This window comes from Calidris pugnax, unplaced genomic scaffold (genome assembly GCF_001431845.1).
Source record: "Calidris pugnax isolate Ruff unplaced genomic scaffold, ASM143184v1 scaffold63, whole genome shotgun sequence".
Classification (NCBI taxonomy): Eukaryota; Metazoa; Chordata; class Aves; order Charadriiformes; family Scolopacidae; genus Calidris; species Calidris pugnax.
The window spans coordinates 4,681,949-4,702,530 of record NW_015090852.1 but is presented as its reverse complement, the minus strand read 5'-3'; the positions used below and the strand labels follow the sequence as shown (position 1 = coordinate 4,702,530).

At 39.3% G+C, this 20,582-nt stretch overlaps 1 protein-coding gene across 1 annotated transcript in view; it reads right to left on the bottom strand.

The window, feature by feature from the left end:
• Nucleotides 1–20,181, bottom strand: part of MTA1 (metastasis associated 1) — a 69,731-nt gene extending 49,550 nt beyond the window's left edge. Inside the window, exons 1-7 of the mRNA XM_014943435.1 lie at nt 20,152–20,181; nt 19,267–19,303; nt 18,980–19,047; nt 16,536–16,629; nt 7,589–7,715; nt 7,363–7,426; nt 1,491–1,608 (exon numbers count right to left, since the gene is read on the bottom strand). Coding sequence (XP_014798921.1) covers nt 1,491–1,608; nt 7,363–7,426; nt 7,589–7,715; nt 16,536–16,629; nt 18,980–19,047; nt 19,267–19,303; nt 20,152–20,181 — 538 coding nt within the window. The remainder of the gene's footprint in view (nt 1–1,490; nt 1,609–7,362; nt 7,427–7,588; nt 7,716–16,535; nt 16,630–18,979; nt 19,048–19,266; nt 19,304–20,151) is intronic.
• Between the last annotated feature and the right edge of the window lie 401 nt (nt 20,182–20,582).

The window sequence follows — 20,582 nt, the reverse complement described above, 5'->3', positions numbered from 1 at the left end:
CCCATTCCAGTTACTCTGCGTAAGAGGCCAGCATGAAAATTTCATTCACTCATTTCTCTGTGACAATTTCAGCTTGACAGACACAGCACCACAGCTCGACTGAATCTGCCAATTAGACTTCGAAGAACTGGTTTTAAAGGACACAAGTAATGGGAAACAGAGTACATCCCTTTCCCAACTAGACAGTCTCTCTTCAGCCCCCCAGCTTCTTTCTCTTTCCCCTTGTGCAGCAGCTCCAGGAAAGACACACTCCCTGCTGCTCTGAGCAGGCAGAAAGTAGCTGGTTCAACTTGCATCAGCTGCTTTCTATGGGCAAAATCATGGCATCAGACTCTCTTGCTTTTATTTTCTTGACTCTACACAAACCAAAATATCCTGGAAAAATACAGGAGCTACTAAATCTTTTTTTTTTATTCTGTTCCCTTTAAAACATCTGGAGATTATCCTTCTCTGAAGCCCCATGTTGGCCTGCTGAGGGAACAGAATGCCTTTTAAATTAGTTCATCCTCACTGAGGAGGCTTGCCCAGCTGCTGAATAAATACCAGTTTCATAGACAAATTAAACAACAGTCCTGACCAACTTGTTTGTCTGTCCTAACATGAGGCTAGCACTATCAGCAAAGCTCCTAAGCAAAGACAAAAAAGTGACCGGTTGCTTTCACATCTCTGCCCATGCAATCTGGAGAAGGTCCTTCCAAAATGGGTCAAGCCCCTGCTGTCTTAGGAGGACCATACTGACAGACCTTTCCCCACACATTACATGGATCTCAGAAAGGAGCAATTAGATGCAAATACTCCACATCCCTCTCCGTTTTTTCACCCACTTCTGGATCTGTGCGGTAGTGCAAAGACAAATCTAAAATTAGTTATTATTTGGTGACTAGCAACAGTTACTGCTACTACACCCTTTTTCTTGGGCCAGGGTCCCCGTGGTCCTACAGCTGAGGTCTCACAACATATTCAGGCCAGCAAATTCTTCCTCCTGCCTGTTCTGCAGGTGAGAGGTCTAGGCTGGCAGCCAACACTGTGGATGGGAAGAGGGCTCCAAGGAAAAGGCACCCAGCAATAATGGGCAAATTGATGAGGGGAGACAGCATTTAATTGGCAGTAATATGGGAGGGGCTCTTGTAGGGAAGTGAGGCTTGATTAAAAACACAAAAGGCTTTAACAGACCCAATGGAAATTTGTGCTTCCCATGGAAATTCTCAATTCTCTTAATAAAAAGAGTGCAAGCTCTGAGAGAGCCAATTAATTCAATTTGTTTCAACAACTTTTATGATTTGGACAAACGCCCACTTAAAGACTGGTTTGAGACATAACTAATTGCATTCAGCAGGCAATAGCTTCAGTCAGTAACAAACCAGACCATCCTTGTATGCAGGACCTGGCAGTGGAAACCTCCATCTCCCCACACCTATGCAGGCTGCACACATAAAAGTGGCTACATTTGGCATGGCCTCTCAAGAATTTCAATAAATTATGGAAATTACCCTCTTTTAATAAGTCTGTTATATCTGCCTGGTATCTGTTTCCAACTCGAATCTCTCCTTTATCAGCGAGTAGGGTCTTTTGTTGAGGATCATATACTAGCGAATAAAAGAAGAAATCCTAAAAATAAAACAAGAGCAAAAAAGTAAACAGTATTATTAGCTTTTACTTTCAGCATTGCATACATACTAGCAAGCTTTTACATTTTAAATTTGCTACATACAGATTTTAAAATTGAGTGAACAAGCAATATACGAACCACCAGTTTTAAAACCCTATGATAAATGCCACCACTTTCTTCTATATTATAAGGGTAACAGGTCTCAAAAGCACCCATTCCCTGAACACTTCAACTCTTTGCAGCTGAAGTGAGCACAGCTCCTCTTGCAGAAACAGGGCTCAGAAGAGCCAGGAGGTAATTCTTAGTAATATCAGCTGTTTCAGAACTCAAATTTGCACTTTCCCATATATGAAACTAACAGTAAGTAGGTGCTAGTGACTTATCTGCACAAAAATATTGCTACAAGCCAAAGCATAACTCCAGAGTGTTACAGCTACAGCAAAACATAAAGACCCAGAAACCTCTGTGGCCTCTGTTGGACTTGGTCAGTATGTCAATGTCTGTCTCACACCAGGAGGCCCAAAGCTGGACACAACACTCCAGAAGTGGTCTTGCAAGTGATGAAGAGAGGGGATGAATCCCTTCCCTCCACCTGCTCATTACACTCCTGCTAACATAGACCAGGTTGTGGTTGGCTTTCCTTGCACTGCTGACCAACTTCTCATCCACCACCATCTAAGCTTAAATCCCCACGTTTCTTTCTGCTTGTGATTGGGAGAGGGGATGCAGATTTGGCAGCACCATTAATTAGCTGCGCGTGGCATTACATTAATTTGTTGCTTTTGTTCAACTAGATGAGAAAAAGACTAAAAAACCTTTTTGGCTTCTGTCACCCGAGTGTGTAAAATTAAAGCAAGAAGTCATACGAGAATGAGAATGTCTAGCCAGGTGGAGAAAGAAAACAGTCAAAATTTTAACAACTTAAAACTGCACGGTCTAAAGAATTGAACTTCTCTGCATGGATTGAGTGACAGATCGGAGACAGGTATGCTCCATCAAAAGATGGTGTGGGATACTGGGCGGGAAGGAAGCTCTGGTAGGACATGAAATAACACACCTTTGTAACCTCCATCCACAGCAACACCATCATCAAGAGAGAGAGAAGTGTTTCTGAACAGAAATACAAGATGTGACACTCTTCTTATCTTCGGTTTCTGGCTCATTTTCCCTTTCCCCATATTTCTGTGTCAATAGCAGGCACTCTGTTTAAATACATCTCATTCCATGCTCACCTCATTTTCCCTTTCCCTACATTTGTATGTGTCAACAGCATGCAGCAAAAATTAGGACAAAACCAGCATTCAGTTTCAAGCCCTGCTCATCTTCAGGAAGAGGTGGCAAGGGAAAAGAGAGTCCCCCAATCTGTTGTACATAGCCAAAAAAGGAAGAATCACTGTGAGTTTCTCCAGTAACATGGCAAAAATTCCGTGGGATCGGGCTTCAAAGGAAGATACTAGTTTTGCTCCCCAACCCTGTGCATTATGTATAATCTAAAACTAATGTGATAAAGGTAAGTTCTCCCATGTTTGCTTTAGATGTATAATGCATCCAACATCCAATTACAGAATTTAAGAGTGTTAAACATGGTAGCTCTATATTTGCTGCTCCAATTTCAATAAAAATCAGCATTTTTCTGGGAAGAGATCAACATCTACAGGAAGAAAAAAAGGCAGGAAAGAGCCAAGGCAGCCAGCCAAACTTGCTTTGCTATCTGAGAAAGCTGCTACACAAAATGGTGCCACCTAGGCAGCATGGCACAAGAGACAACACAGGAATTCACACCGATCTCCTCCAGCACAAAACATGCCATTTCCCACCATGAAAGCATGAACTCCAAGGGCAGGAGCAATCACACATTATCTCATGGTAACAGGATAAAAATCATAGCTAACACTTGGCAAAATTATGTTCTAACACCCAGCCAAGTCAAGTGGAAGGTCTGTCTGTGGTTGAGTTTGGGGTGGGGGGATTTGGTTGCATCCTAAATGAATGACATTTTTGACAGAATTGATTCGTACTCCCACAGGCACCAGGGTCAATTTACATCAACCTACTGACAGAAGGGAACTTCAGACTAGATGAAAACTCACTTGTATTATAACTGTGTAAAGAAATCTGTGTCTCTTGCTCCCTGACATATGGAAAGTTCGAGAAACATTACAGTATTTTGAGGATGTACTGTTGCACAAATAAAACATAGGAAAAGCTTTTGTTTCACAAGCTTCCACATTATAAATTAGCGTTTTATTTGTTGCAGCTCCAAAATACCTAACTGTAGGACAAAGTATAAGCAGTGCAACATTAATGCTTTTCAGGCACGTTGCCCAGCAAATATGCAAACCAAACACTGTAGTATAATAACACAGTGGGCCCCAAGGAAGGCCAATTCTACAGTCCATTTCTTAACAGTCTTTCTTGGCCAGCGAAAGTCATTCATTGTAGAGTGGTGTTCTCCCATGGTATTTGACTTTAGATACCCTATTGCTTCTCTTTTATTGATTATCACTACAAAATATAACCCTTCCTTCTCTACTAGTCTCAGGTAGAGAGATCTTTGTAAATTTTGTCTAGTTTTGTCTTGAACCAAGCAGGTTGAACGGAAGAATGAAAAGCCCCTGGGCTCTTCTCTCCAACTAGACCCTCCTCAACAGAGAAAATACGAGAGCTTAGGGGGGTCAAGTATGAATACAAGACAGGCTGTAATCCCTGGATGTAATGCAATACCTCTGTGATCCTCCCCCATAAAAACATGAATATCAGCTCATGCAAACCGAGTGGGATTTCTGAAAACATTAATAAATGTTAGTTCAGTGCCAATGCAAACTACAGTCTATGTAACAAGGCAGATCCCTGTATACTCTAAAGCGCGTGTGAGCTCTTGAACACCACTACATGGTAAGAACAATTTTTCAGAAGAGTTTCACAAGAAGAGTGATGCTCATGAAAAAACAACATGGGTCTTCAAAATCTTCCATACTCATTTTAGCTGTCAAAACCATATGCCAACGTTACAGCAGTGAAGAAAAGTAAGGGTTCTCTCTTTTAATTTCAGATCACAGAAAACACCCAACATGTTTGGAAAAATTAAAATGACCTGCCAAGAGTTAAAATTAAACCATGACTTTCTACTTCTCCAAAGTGTTATACAGACACATATGCTCAGAGCTTCCCTTCCCAAGCCCCTAAGCTACCCATAGTTATAGCCAAGAACTAAAGCCACTGCAGAAGAACTGGAAAAAGAAAACAGGCTCATAGTGAAAGTACAGTACCAAAATAGTGGTTAGTTCATTAGAGCTTGCAAACTTAGTTTCATGAAGTCAGTTTGGGTGAAGGGGGGGGAATATATTTTAACTATACAGCATTTTATTTTTAGGGGGGTACCAAAATGCCAGACATCTACCAAGCAGGCAAAATTCACAGAAGCCTCTGCATATATCCTAGCAGAGCAGTAAAATAGATGGTACATATGAAACAGTTTCCTACAGAATAGGGAAATGTAATGCTTTTGCCCTAATTGGCTGTGCTCTTCTCTTGATCTCTCTGGAAATTCAGTATCTATAGGAAATTCAGGTTGCTTTTTTTCCTTTCTCCTTCTATTCCTCACTCCTGCTACAAACCCAATTTTGCCAGTCACAGTAAAAATGTCAATGCTGGTCCCCTTCAGCCTGCTCTCAAATGTAACAGAGCAATCTTCCTGAGGAAGATGACAGAGAGAGGGGAGGAGGAGGAAAACAGAGATAACACAAATGTAATTTTGCTATGCTTACTATCTCCCTATAATTTCTGCGTAAAATAATTTTATCCTCCTTCGAGGTAGACTTGGGCTGAAAACCTACTTTTAGTGATCACAGCATACAAGAAATGAAACGACAGAATCCCTAAAACTGCTGAGGTTTTACTGACAGAAGCCATATTAGATAAAAAAAAAAACCAAAACAAACCAAACAAAACAAAAACATTTTGAAAGCAAATAACAGATTAAGAAAGGGGGAGGGGATAGGAAGAGAGAGAAGAAGAAACAATTCAAAACAATACAATCCAGTGCTAGGAATTCACCAGGCAACATCTATCTCCTTTTCTTAATCTCTTTACCCTCCACCCAAGCACATTTGTGTTCCTGAGCTTTTAATTTCTTTACCATCTGTCCAAGTTAGTTTGCACCACAGCAAAATACGGTGCTAAGTGACAGGACACATTCAGGGAACTCTTTCATTCTGTGAAATCTTTAAGTGCCTGCTTAGTTTTAAAAATAACCCACATCATTCATCTTGCATTTTGAGAGTTCAAAAGGATGAAAAAAAGACATCTCTTTCTGTTCCTACATTTGCAACTGCGTAGCTGCATGATCAGAGGAAGCCAGCTCCTTTCTGTCTCAATGTACCTACCTGTAACATTAGTGATATTAAAAATATGTTGGGAGCAATTGAGAACGAACACTACTTTAAAAACTGGATACTAGTAAACCTAAAAAAATTTCAGTTTGACTAACTTTTGCTTTCAAATTGGCATATCCCAGGCTGCTAGCTGGTAACAAGCATTTCTGAATACAACGGCCCTTGTTTGATGCGTTGCCATTTGGCAGCCCTGAGCAAACTCAACATGTTTTTGGTTTCACGTTCTGAAGACAAACCCAACTATTCAATCCCTGTGCTTTGTTTAAAATTCTCTTAAACTAGAGTATCAGATTAATTTTAATCTTATGCTTAACTAAATACTAAAGATAGCTAAAAAAGCATTTTAAAAGAAAGCTCAACTATGAGATAGACTACAGTATGCTCCTCACAAAAAATGACCTGTTTTTCCCGTGTTTCTTAAAGGCTCATAATGACCATTACCCTACTGTTTTTAATTACAAGATTTCCTCTCTTGTATAACATTAATGTTTTCAAATGCAAATGCAAGGCTTGCAGATGTATTAAAATAATAATATACTGAAATTGTTTGCTAATCTCCTACAGTAAAGCTCCCCAGATTGTCAAATTCCAAGACTGTCTAACCCAGCTGGAAGTCACAATTAAAGGTAAATGAATATATTTAAAAGAATTGTAATTCTTAAAATCACCAAATCCCTGAAAAAGTAAAACCCAAGGTTTATATTCTGAGTAGTGATTAACAGTGCAACTCAATTACGTTTCAAGTGTTCAGTTTGAGGTATCTTTAAATAGCCAGAGTGTGAAAATTTCTGCAGGACTCAGAAGTTAACTGACAAGTAGATTTTCAAGAAACTAGGTGTCTGTGCTGGCATATGAAGACTACAGGTAAACAACAGTGAAGAATGAACTTGAAAAACAGGGAACTAAGCTTCTCAGAAATTTGAGGTGTGATCAAGCTTAAGCCCTATTAACATAAATCTGTAAGATCTCAGGATACAGCAAATATATAGAAATACAGCTTGTTGGCTTGCTCCCTCTTCACATTTACTCCACCTCCCACCTTGTCTTGTCTGGGGCATGAGCCTCCAGGTTTGAACTTTCAGACTGCCAGGCTGACGGGGAAGTAGGGCGCTCCTTACAGAAGGAGAGGCAGCTTCCTCTCACAAGGATGTAAACAGCAGCTCTGGCTTCTAGATCCATGAAGTTTTACCTCAGAATGAAAACGGTAAGAACCCTAAAGCATCCTGCTCTCAATCCTGTACAATACGTGTAGAAATGAAAGAACCACCTTCTCATTAGAAAACTTGTGAAAAGCCACCAATCCTGAATTGTGCCAGAATAAACTGCTCAAGCTTGACAATTTACAAAATGGGTTCATACCTCCCGTTCCAGATATGATTTAAGGGATTCTGTCTCATTTAACAGAGTAACGCTGCATTTGCCTCTAAAAAAGAGAAACACATTTTATGAAAAAACATCTTAAATGCTCATGTGATTCACAAGATGGTATTACTGAAGCGGTACACAGAATGTAATCTTACATTGAGGAATAATAATGCCATTTGTGTCTTTTTAATAAAAAGCATGGGAAGAAAACAGTCATTACCTAATGTGTGTGGCTGGCAGAGATTCCAGCTGTCGCGAGAGAAACAACTCACGATGTCGTAGCTGATGCTTCTGTTTCTCTGGTAAATCAACCATTTCTGGATTTTCCATCTCTTCTTCCATTTCTCCTAGTTACAAAGAGACAAAATTGATCAAGAACAGTGCAGATATTGATTCTAAGCCATTCAGGATGAGCTGCTCCAAAACCTTTGCTAAATAATACACATTATTTAGATGAAATCTACCTTCATCTGAGCCCTCAATTTCAGCCAACTGAACAATTAAATAATTAGTACAGATCTTTTAAATTATACCTTTGAAGAATTGTTATCTATTCACCACTGGGATCAAGGCATTCCAGGTACACACAGGTCACACTGGCTCACCAAGCTGAGGAGTCACACAAATCTGCTCCCAAGAGACAAGCTCTGAAGAGAGCTGCTCTTGGAGACCATCATCATTGCACCGTTCGCTTCACTGGGAAGGCCCACCGAAAAGGTTAGTTTATTTAGTGTATTTTATTCTCTTCACCCCAAGCAGAGCCAATAGATCCCAGTCACAAGATTAACTGGAATGTAACCAAGTGCCTAAGGCTGGTCTTGTAACCAGCCCTGTCACACCACACGCATTAGAGTGTGGCAGGACTGCTGCATTTCAAAAGCTCACTTCACTCTGCAGTCAGTCAGGATCCACCACCTCTGGCTTGGAGTTATCCTATCTACATTCAACCAGCTTTTAAGTGAACGCCAAGGAAAATAGATGGAATCACATCCACACCGATACAAGACTGATCCAAAACATCTCCAGGCACCTTTCTCATAAAAAATAAATGACTAATACGTTTTGTGTTCATTATCAAGTATCCTGTCAATTACGCAAGATAAAGCTGTAAAAGGCAAAATACTCCAAAATAAGCTGCAAAGCTTCTTCATGACGATAGACTGCGAAAGAAATTTTTTCCTCCTTCAAGAAATTAAGGCAGTTACTGTATTTTCCAGAACCATGGGTAAAGTTTCCAGACTATAGTAGAGTGAGCTATAAAGTCTCATACATGAACAGTAAAACTCTGATTTTACGGCAGCAGTACCCTCAGAGCAGACTTATGCCGGCAGCTTAATTCAACAGTTGTTGCCAAGAAACATTTCTAGTCAGAAATACATACAGGCACAATTATGATTTATATACCCTTAAGATTAGTTAACTATAATCCTCATAGTTATCCCAAAATAAAGCAAACATTTTATAAAACACTAAAATTGCATTTAGTTTTTAAATAGGCCACCATTATGCCAAAGGGGGTGACAAAAAATTATGTACCCTTCAGGTTCCCCACAATTTATCACTGTTTTACTGTCTTGGAAAAAGACCTGTGGTTTATATGCCCCTCAGGTAAGCTGCTCCAGCAAGGAAGGAAAAAAATAGCAGCATGATTAAACCAGACTGCAACATACAATAGCTCTTATACCACATGAGCTGTTAAGCATACAGCAGCATGCACTTAAATTTTAATATTTTCCTAGGAACTAGAACACCAAATTTACATCTGTGCCAGAGTTTCATGGTTCTGCAATTTATTTACTGAAGTGGATTCTGTTTTAGTTGAAAATGAATATTGTGGCTGCTGACCTACACTATAAATACACCAGCAGCAATCCACAAACCAGTCAGCAAGTTCCAAGCCAGCCTGCCCAAAAACCAAAGGATGCACAAAGGAAAAGGCATTCATGCCTGCACTTAGAAGTTTTTGGAGAATAACAGTGCAGTGTATAATGCAGGAAAAATACTATAAGGAGCAACCTAAAATACTTAATATCTTTAGTGTATTCAACAGCCTAAAGCTGTTAAAAATTACATTAAAAAAAAAAAAAAATCAACCACTATGTGCCAATCAAACCTACAAACAAAATGAAACCACCCAGCACACCCAAGCTAATCTCAGGAGCCGCATCCCTGCAGCCAGGCTCGTCTTCCAACTCGTGTTTTATTTATGCGTCTAGCTTTTGTAATAAAATAAGGAGGGTGGGAAGCACATATTTTCTTCTTATGCCAGCTCTGCTATGCACAGCCTTTCCAAATAAGAAGGTATAAATTAAAAAAAAAAAAAAAAAGTGTCAGACATTTCTACAGGTAACAAACAACTTCCCCCACCACCAGCTGTAAAATTGTCACAGTTCCTGAAGACAGAGGGAGGAATATTCCAAGAAATAACAAACAAATCTACACAAGCATCTTCCCTCCTTTTCCACAGTCATGATTTAGTACTGAAGAGAATGAACCTGGGAAATGCATTTGGAACCAAGGGAAGGAGAAGAGAATACAGGGCTGGATCCAGCACAGGAACATCTCTGCCTCCCTGAAGTCATGCTAAAAGTGGCTTTGACAAAAACCGCAACTAACACCACCTCACTGCCTCTGCGCAGACAGGAAAGGCATAAGGCAGGCTGCAAGCCACAAGAGGGGCTAGCCCAGCCTCAGGTTCCACAACAAGCCTGGCTGACACATCCGTGCTTCACCCTCCCATAGCTCAAGCAGTCAAAGCTCTAAGTGAAGCAGACTGCATCCTTGAGAATGGTGGCCCCTAAGAAATAAGGACCATAGTCTTATCCTTGAGAATGGTGGCCCCTAAGAAATAAGGGCCATAGTCTTATAAAAAACAAACAAACAAAAAAACAACCCAAAAAAACCCAAAATCCCAACAACAACAAAAACCTCCATGTTTTTAGATTATATAAAAATAAAAATCTTTTCAGAAAGACTTGCCTGTGTTTACGATAGTACTGCAGAGTAAGTGGTATGGGAATACAGTCAGTAGGTGCAGTATATTGGGACTTCAGTGCTCTCATAAAAGCTTACTTCAAAATTTATCTCTCTGCTTGATAGATGTGCTCATGCAGATTTAAAACTAAACATTTAGTCGTAATACAAACAGCAATATATCAGCTATGCAGAAGTAGCCAGTGGAATGCTGCAAGGAGTGTATTAGATTAAGTATTATTTGATATTTGATGACAGAATCATTAATAGCACATTAACAAAGCTAGAAGACGACTTATATTGGGAATAAGAGACAGGCAGATTAGACACAAACAGCAAGACTCATGTGAAAGCTAACATATACAGGGAAAAGTAATTAGAAAGAGTAAACTTTGAGTTGGCAGGAGAAACCTGTGAGGCAGTTATTGTAATTTAAAATGACTGGGTGTGTGAGATGCGAAATTAAACATCAATATTTGCTAGACACTAGAAAGAATAGCAATTTGCTATAGATCAGATAGGGCTCTCTGCAACCATAGGTAGAAAGCCCCAGCCTCACATGGCTCATACGAGTAGCTCACATGGCAGAATTCAGAAACTTACAAATGTAAACAAGATACAGAAATTAGGTTGGAGAGCACACAAACTTGGGAAAGAGTCCGTAGTAACAGAAGAATTAGAATCGTAGACAGTTTGGGTTGGAAGGGATCTTTAAAGGTCATCTAGTCTAACCCCCCCCTTCAATAAGCAGGGACATCTTTAGCTAGATCAGGTTGCTCAGAGCACTGTCCAGCCTGACCTTGAATGTTTCCAGGGATGGGGCATCTACCACCTCTCTGGACCACCTGTTTCACTGTTTCACCACCCTCATTGTAAAAAAATTTCTTTTGTTACATCTAGTCTGAATCTACTCTCTTTTAGTTTAAAACCATTACCCCTTTGTCCTATTGCAAAAGGCCCTACTAAAACATCTGCTTCCGTCTTTCTTGTAATTGAAAGGCTGCAGTAAGGTCTCCCCAGAGCCTTCACCAGGCTGAACAACCCCAACTCTCTCAAGCTTTTCTTCGTAAGTCTTCCAACCCTCTGATCATTTTCGTGGCCCTCCTCTGGACCAGCTCCAATAGGTGCATGTCTTTCCTGAACTGAGGACTCCAGAGCAGAGTAGAGGGGCAGAATCACCTCCCTCAACACACTGGCCACTCTTCTTTTGATGCAGCCCAGCAAATGGTTGGCTTTGTTGGGTGCAAACACACATTGCTGGCTCATGTCCAGCTTTTCATCCACCAGCATCCTCAAGTCCTTCTTGGCAGGGCTGCTCTCAATCCCTCATCGCCAGCCTGTATTGATACACTAGGTTGCCCTGACCCAAGTGGAGGACCCTGCACATGGGCCCCCTTCTTGAGCTTGTCAAGATCCCTCTGGATGGCTTCCAGTCCCTCAGATGTGTCAACTATTATTACTAATTATCATGGTATCACTATAAACAAAACGTAAAGGAAAAAAAAAAAAGGGTCAAAACATTGGGAAACACAGTAAAGCCAGTGATAATGACCTGTACAACAGCTCCTTCAGTAATGAAGGAAGCTTTAACTCCTGGTACTTTAAAAGCTCAACTAAGCAGCTTGAAGGACATGACAGAATTGTTGGATTTGAAAAAATGAACAATACAGCACCACATTCCTTCTCATAGGTTGAGTTTCAAATGGTCTAGGCCTCAGCCTTATTAATTTTCTCTTTACCAAAACCCAGCTATTGATTCATAGCTATAAAAAAAGCATGATTAAAGTTTTAACAAATAAAAGTCCCTATACCTTGACACTTCTGAAGGAGTTTGCCACATTATCAAGACATCCCACTACAATCCCATCCAAAACTTCTTGTGATCATCTTTTGCAGCCATGGCCACAGAGCAAACAGACACTATTTTGGACACTTGGCTTATCTTTCCTCATTACACCATCCCCAGAAGAAAAAACCAGTTTCTTCCTCTCGCCACTTGGCTTATCTTTCCTCATTACACCATCCCCAGAAGAGAAAAAACAGTTTCTTCCTCTTGGTAACAACAGAGCCAAAAGTGTCATTAGTGGATTAATTAATTTGACTCCTCTTAAATGTGCATTTGTGGTGATGGAAGAAAATGGAGAAAGGGAATAAAATGGAAAAAATTAATAAAAATAAAAAGAACTCATTTGTGATGCTATTGTCAAACTGCATTTAGACTCATGTTGTCAAACTGCATTTAGACTCGTGTTATCAAAAATTTTAAATAAAAAAATAACCCAAACTTAATAGACCCCCCTAGCTGTTTAGGCACACAAGTTTTATGCAATTCATGGACTGATTGAGTAATGACACCTCATTGCTGCAAGACATTTCTTTCTAGAAGCTTTGGAACTTACAAAACCATGCTGCCATGTGTGCCTGGCACCCAAACATCAGCTGCTGAAAGCTAACCATAAACCTGCCAAACTGGGCGGCACCAACTAGTCGGTCCTCCAACCACTACCAACTAGTCATTCATTGTTCTACAAATCAGGATAAACATTTTTAATGAAGCAAAAACTGTGGCCATAAGACAGATCACAAGTATCTGGAGATGGATGGAGATGGATCGTTAGAAGGGAGGACAGGAGGTTGTATTACTGCTGTTGGAAATATTTACTTAAGAAATTATATAAGACATTATATAGAAACTATATGTAGAGGAAAATATATAGTCACAGCATCCATCAATAGCTTAAGGATTAAACTATCTTTCTCACTTCTCTGCCATCAAGTTCTGATTGCAATCTTGTTTGCATACAATATGCTATCTTAAACCACTACAAAGTCTCTGGGCAAGAACATTAAATAGTCTCCAACTGGTGAAGCAGGTTCATTTCAGAAACAGGTGGAAAAATTCCCAAGAATAATTTGTGAGGCGATTAAAGAGGCTTATGAATAAAAAGTGCCAGCAATGTATGGAAGCCATTATAAGGCTGAAAGATTTATAGGACAGCCCAGACAAGCTTTATATTATGTGATAAAAATAGTAAGATCACAGATCAAATCAAAAAATTGGGTTGCATATATCAGGTACTAATTTACAGTCACCAACTACAGAATAAGGTGCTTCCAACTCATTTCTCTTTCTATAAAAAGTTATGAGAAAAGACAATATCTCTCAGACTTGTCTGTTTCAGGTATCTGATGGATTAGACAAGTTAAAGCTTAAGTGTTGGGGTTTTTTTTCCTATATTTTTCTTAAAATTTGCATCATTTATTTCCCAATCACATTTTCCCCTTCTTTATTGGAAGGGAAAAAAAATATTACAAAAGATACATCTCTTTTTTTCCATTCATGTTCTGGCCATATCTTCCCGTTATTTGGCGCTCTCGCCGCATTGATCTCAACAGTAGGTCTAAAATAAAGGCATCTTAAACAGAAGACTGTGTGAATCCAGAAATGTCTGCAGTCAGAAAGCTCCATTAATCAGCTGAACAAAGGCAGTTAAAAGATCAGCGATGCAGATACGTACATCTACTGCAAATGCATCAAAATGAGGCAACAGGAGACTTTATGGAAATGAACTCAAAGTCAGTGACAGTGTTGAGTATCTGTACTAGAATCTTAACATCCACAAAATTTAATTTCATTATATCATGCAGGATGTAGATATTTTTTCCAGAGCAAAGAACTAATGGCTGTCCAAAAAGCCTAATTTTACTCCCTTCTCCATTCTTAAGAAGAACGGAAGCCACGCAACAGCACATCTATCTAAATAAACAGAAGTCATTTAGTAGCAATTTTATTCTGCACCAGAAAGAAACACACTGGAAAAAATGTTAGTTACTAATGAAATTTACACTAAGAGACAGCCTCAGTTGTCTCTGGTGGCTCTATTAATAGGATTGTGCTACAGAAGAATTTTCCTGTCTTTCAAACACATGTGAAAATGAACAATGCATTATTTGTTTGCATTAGAAAAAAAATAATCTTAGATTTCTTATCACTAAAAAGAAATCAGCCTTTGGAGGTTCAAAGAGCATTTATATGAGTTCAAATATTTTTCATTTTCAGCCTCAGACATGCATTTCTTTGAATCATTCCTACCTGCTTCCTTTGCTAAATCTAGTGAAATGAGACACAGATGAAGAAATCAATAGTCATGTTGTTTTTGGTGAAGCTCCTATTAAGCTTCAGTATTTTTGGATAAAATGAGTACTGCTGCACTGAAGAGATATCAAAAAAAGCTTTGCCTGCTGCCACAATTCTGCAACAAAGCCAAATCTCATCTCAGTGCCACATGACTTTTTTTTTTTTCCAAGGTACAGTGGCAATGGGACTTATTTGGACTTGAATCTACAACAGAAAATATCTGGATTTATCAATAAGGAGCTAGTTTTGCTGCATGTTTTGCCCAATGGCACTAGCACTGTGAACACAGCAAGACATTATATTCATTGTTAAAACTGAATATCTGATTTAATCAATCCCCAGTGCAGTACAACTATGTAGATCTGTATTACATATACATCACAGTCTATTCATATTTACACCAAGAAGCACATTAAAAGACAGTAATGCTTGGCAGCTAAATCATAATTTTGACATGCCCAGATCTGATTGCTTCTTTTTCGTTTGTGCATGTGCCTTCATGAAAGCCTTGAATTACAAGGATTGATATGGCTGTCCATGCTTTTTGCTAAATTTTAAGCAATCTTAGCAGCAACATCTCACATACATAACTATTTACAAGTAAAAACAGTTTAGTAATTCCACCTGCTTACTCTTTTTCTCCCTTTTAACATGTCTGTTTTGGTAACTGTCTGTTTTGGTAGCACTGTATCCATCACCTTGCAAAGACAGGAGGAGAGGGACGCTGAACTGGCGGAGGAAGGTGCAATAAGCCTGGATCTAATCCTCATTGCCAACTAGGATGGAGTCAAAGAGGCTGGAAACACCAGAGATAAAGTCCCAGTGACATGTAATATATTGCACTATTTCTCCCCTGGAAATGGATACTCCACTTGAAAGCCAGCTTGTCCACCACGCTCACCCCCTTCCGAGTTTAGAACGCACAGACCTACAGCAGCTTCTCAGTTATTCTGTGCACGCCTTTTATTTTAAACTATACGAATTTTTTTTGTAATATCTTGCCATACAATATCATAGAGGCAAACATTTAACCTATACTGCCACATAACTTATTTTTTTTTGTTTGCACTTTTTAGAATTTTAAAACTGTTTCTATAATTGGAAAACAATTGTAACACTAGTTTTTTGTTTAGAAATAAGCTTCCATCTCTACTCAGCCAGGTGGCTCACATGCCTCCAACCTCCTTGGCAGAGCAGTTCATGCCAACATAAGTCAACAAAACATTCTGTAAAATAATAAAGATCAAGACATGAGTTATTTAATGCATACATGCAAAGGAGGAGTAAGTAAGGTAGCATGAACAACCCCCTGAATTTGATGATAGTTTATTTTTTATTTTATATACATAATGTGTGTTTATTTTTTTTAAATCGTAAAGTATGGTACTCAAAACAAAGTTTAGTTTTCAAGCCTCCTCTCAGTCTAGACATTTTTTTTCCTAACAAAAGGATTTGTAGTATTCACAATAGTGCTAGGATATCCTAAAATTCAGTGCTTTTAAGATGTATTCACTGAGCATGTTCAGACAAAAGCTATGTTACTATGAAAAATATTACTAATATTGAAATTTAAAGAGAATTCTTGTTAACCAAGTTTCAAGCTGGCCACATTTCAAGTCGGTTTCCTCTGATCAGATTATCTGATTTACTCATAAAGAAAGTTTGAGGCTTGGTTGTTTTTTTTTTTTCCATTTGCAAACCAAACTAAATAATTAATGAGAAGTAGTGTGAGACAAGGAGAATAGTTCCTCTCATCCCAAAAATTAAGAAATTCACTTCTTTGAAGCAAGTAAGATGCCTTTATTCAGACCTAACTGAGAACTTCTGGCCAGTCCTTACCATGACGGCCAAACTGTACCCCAAATGAGGTTTTAAAAGGTTTAAGGGGTGAGGAAGAAAGAGAAAGAGAGAGAAAAGTCAGCCAAACAAGTAAAACAATTTGCTGAAGATGAGTACAAGAAAAGGACATTTAACATTCATAATATTGATACTTGTAACTGCAATATCAAATTTTAGCAATTTTGTGTAGAAGCAATTTGAACACAAATGAGCTTACTTGCATGTTTGTCTGCCAATACAATAAGTGTACTTGAGATGTCTCTTCTTCTGTAGAAACATACCACCTTTGCTTCCACATTTCCATTGGCAGTCTGAAACAGCAAAAGAAAAAAAAAAGAGCACAAATCATGAACTGAACTGTACACATCCAACTAGAAAATTTCACAAATAACTTGGAATTTTGCACAAGAGCTACAGACATCACCTTTTAGCATCCTCCAGCTGCACACAGTTAGATAACACACAAACTTCAGTGTGATCCATTCCAGGGTAGGGAAACAGTATGTCCTTTCCTCCTAACTATTTCTGCAGGATTATCATTTTTAGCAGTCACAGATGTTTCAAGGGGTGAGGAAAAAAACCACTTACCTGCAGTTACAACATATTAAAAAGCCACTGTGCTATTTTTCAAGAGAAACCTACGTTTAATAGAATTCAAAAGCATCTTTAAAATCCTAATAACAACAACTGTGGAATACAACAACAGAATTCAGGTTTAGGCTGTTCTCCAAACTCTGCAGGACAGTACGAAAGCAGGAAAGAACCCAGCCATTCTTACTTGCACAAAAGAAATCACATAAGGTTTTCTTTCTCTGACAGCACTGGTGAGCTAAACAATGACCAACACCAAAAGAAAAAAAAAAAAATTCCAAAAAGAGAACCAAGGAAGCTGCACCAGGCAACAAACTCTACACCAACATACCAAAAAAGTCAGAGTTTTTGAAAGGTTTGGGTTTTTTTTTTTTTTCTCTTTAAATAAGATAGGTGGCACCTGCAAAGTTGTGAAACTGACTTCATACAAAATCTAGGGGAAATAGACCTACTGCTTTGTAACAGTAGGTCTAATGTCTCTAAAATAAAACAAAATAATGAAAACGTAACTTAAAAGACTTGTATCCTACTACTGAAGAGTCCTGGAAAATCAGAATGATGGCACACAGTTTAAGGAGACTAAGATGCAAACTCCCCTTTGGGAATTCTCAAAAAAAAAAAAAAAGGCAGTGGACCAGCAATCTGTCCACAAGGAAACAAAATAAATACTGATATACATGCTTGTTGCTAAGATGTGAATGAGGGAAAAGGTTAATCTTTTATAATACCAGTTTTCCTAATACAAAGAAAAAAATAATCAGATAATACATACATGAACAAATATTCCCTCTTACAATCTATTAGGTTTTGGTACAGAGCCTGCAGAATTTCTATCCCTTTCCTTTCAATTTTGAGAAACCGAAATAGAAAGGCAGGAGCCATCTTGTTAGAACACAGACAGCTACAATGTAGAATTATTACTTATATCATTTAATTGCCCAGGCTTCATTTACTCTGAGTGAAAAAAAAAGGCAACACAAGATACACAATTCATTTCAACTTGAAAGACCCATTTCAAAGAGGTCAGAGAAATTATGGGAGGTGGGGTGTGGAGAATGAAGAGGGAAAAGAAGAGTGTGTGGGGGAAACCCACCTTCCTAGAAAGTTATCAATAAACCTGCACCCTGTAACTGATGGAATACAGCTAGTGATACTCTCAGGTGTATGGATCCACTCTCCACTGGGAACATTTTAAGTACTCACTCTTGTTTCATTAATGGAAGGGAGACCAAGTCTTTCTGCAAAAGACCTCCACTAAAAAGAAGTGGTTACAAGGATGTCCTAGACTTCAAATACATTATTTGTCATTATACTGATAAATTTTCTCTTCCAAGTAACTGTTGTAGAAAGACACATTTTTCCATCACTGGTGGCTAAAGAAAAAGACCTAATTTTAGTCAGATCATTTAAATTCAAATCAAAACCAGCGATGTTATATTCCTTCTGTGTGGGCTGCAGTGGACACGCTGGTATCAAACCAGAGAAAAGTGGCATGTTTAGGACATGTAACAGCTTCAGAACAGTCTTCCCTCCTCAACTAGGTAAAATTTCAGCATCGAGTTCTTCAACTGGCTTCCCACATACAAGCTATCACGTTTGCCTTATAGATTCAATGAAAGGGAAATTTGGCAGATGAAATAATACACTGGCCCAAAAGACAAGCAGCAAAGGCAAAGTCTGAGGAAGCAGATAACAGCTCCCAACCTTCCTGTTGAACTAGAGTCTCCCCCAAGAAAGATCAAATTACAAAGCTCTCCGTCCTCCTGGCAAACTGTTATATTATCTACTGCAGGATCCTGGCAGAGAATTGAAGAACTGCAGAAATGTCCTGCCCTACAGGTGGGCACAATCACCTTCAGAATGACCTACCATTGATGCTCTCTGTCCTTTCATACCAAAGGAGAAGAACAATCTAGCAGGCCTCAAAGCGTTCCAAGAAATTCTCAGAACAAAAGTATTTTTAAGCTTCTCATTACCAGAGAACCGCTAAAGACTTGTTTTGATTTTAATCAAATAAAACAGATCATAAATGAAATTAACTTCAAACACTTGATGGAAAAAATTGTTTACCTTATTGAGCTCTTCTATTCTTCTTATCAAATATGGGTTACTTGAAGAATTTTCGAAGTAGACATAATCTGACAAAAAGAAAAAAAGACTCTTTAAAATATGAACTGCTATAAATTGAATCAAAACCTCACATGTCTACCTGTTACAGACACCATACCAAATTCATTTCTTGGCACCAGCGGTATTTCAAATGTTCCTACTAAATCCAGGCTTTCAAGCGAGGAAATACAAAATCCATGCTAGTATAAAGAACATACATTTGTGCAATCTGAAGGCAATAAACTCACTTTCGCGGGGAAGGGGGAATGGAGCTCTACTGTCAGCCTGGAAAGCAAAACATATGATCTTCCTTCTCCCTCTGATCAGATTATTTCCACTTTGATCACACTGATGACTGTTACTTGCTTCCTCTTCTTATCAAAATCAGGCACTTCTCACCGGCACTATGCAGATCTTTCCTCTTCCCCTCCAGCTCACCCTACATTAGTGCCCATTTACTTTGAATACCAATAGTTTCATTCTTTCTCCCTTATCTTTTTCTCTACTTCCTGGTCTTTTACGCCTGTTATCCTAGAACACCCTCAACAAAATTCCATCTAGCAAGCCAAACAGGTCAGCAACACTCCTATTTTCAAGTAGGATAAACATCTTAAATTACAAGAAAATGAGTTATTTACTTAAGGTAGTGCCTTAAAAAAAAATTCAGAGAAGCATCGAGGAGTGCCATATAAATTATTTGGTATTACTGAGCTCCAAGCTTGAATACTCCTTTTTAGAGGTAAGGAAACAGAAGCTCAAGAGTACTGAATGGACTTGAACTTTATCTCCCAATACTCCAAACGCCAAAGTCAGGCCAAAAGAGGGCTGTACATCACCTCCCCGCCCACAGTCATGCACCCTCGGGTGCTGACCTTGCATGCAGATCTAACAACGATTCCTTCCAAGACTATCTACTAAATTTAAGACGATTTCCCTCCAGATTTCCCAGCTCACTGATGTTTGGAGCCAAACTCCCATAGCCCCTGGGCACCACTCGGGTAATCTGCAATGAGGACATTAGCATAATGCTCTCGCAATGAATGGGTGGGTAGCCTTTTGTAAATAGAGACAACTACCGAAGCTGTTAGCCTCAATCTCCCTGAAATGCTCCTTAAAAAGGCAGTCGGTATTACCTCCTCTCCAGCCCAGAGGAAGGACGGCATCCCCCAAGGGCCCAGCTCCTGAAAAGCTGCACCCCTCATATGACGGCATCCCCCCCAAGGGCCCAGCTCCTGAAAAGCTGCACCGTGAGAGTTAACGATTCCCCTCTTACCTCCAGGGTGGCCAGAGAGACACCACCAGAGCATTCATTCTCCCATCACCTCCTACAGCAACCCCTCCAATTCCCAGTGTAGCACTACTCAAGCTCCAGTCACACAGATGTTTTTCAGACTACTGCCTACAGCTCACATTATCCATAGGTATATCCTGGATTGAACAGGCCAAGGTTCTTCCTGTGTGAGACACAAGCACAGCAGTGACCACTGGGCAAATGACCCAGCAGGTCTCCAGGGTGGCCAGAGAGACACCACCAGAGCATTCATTCTCCCATCACCTCCTACAG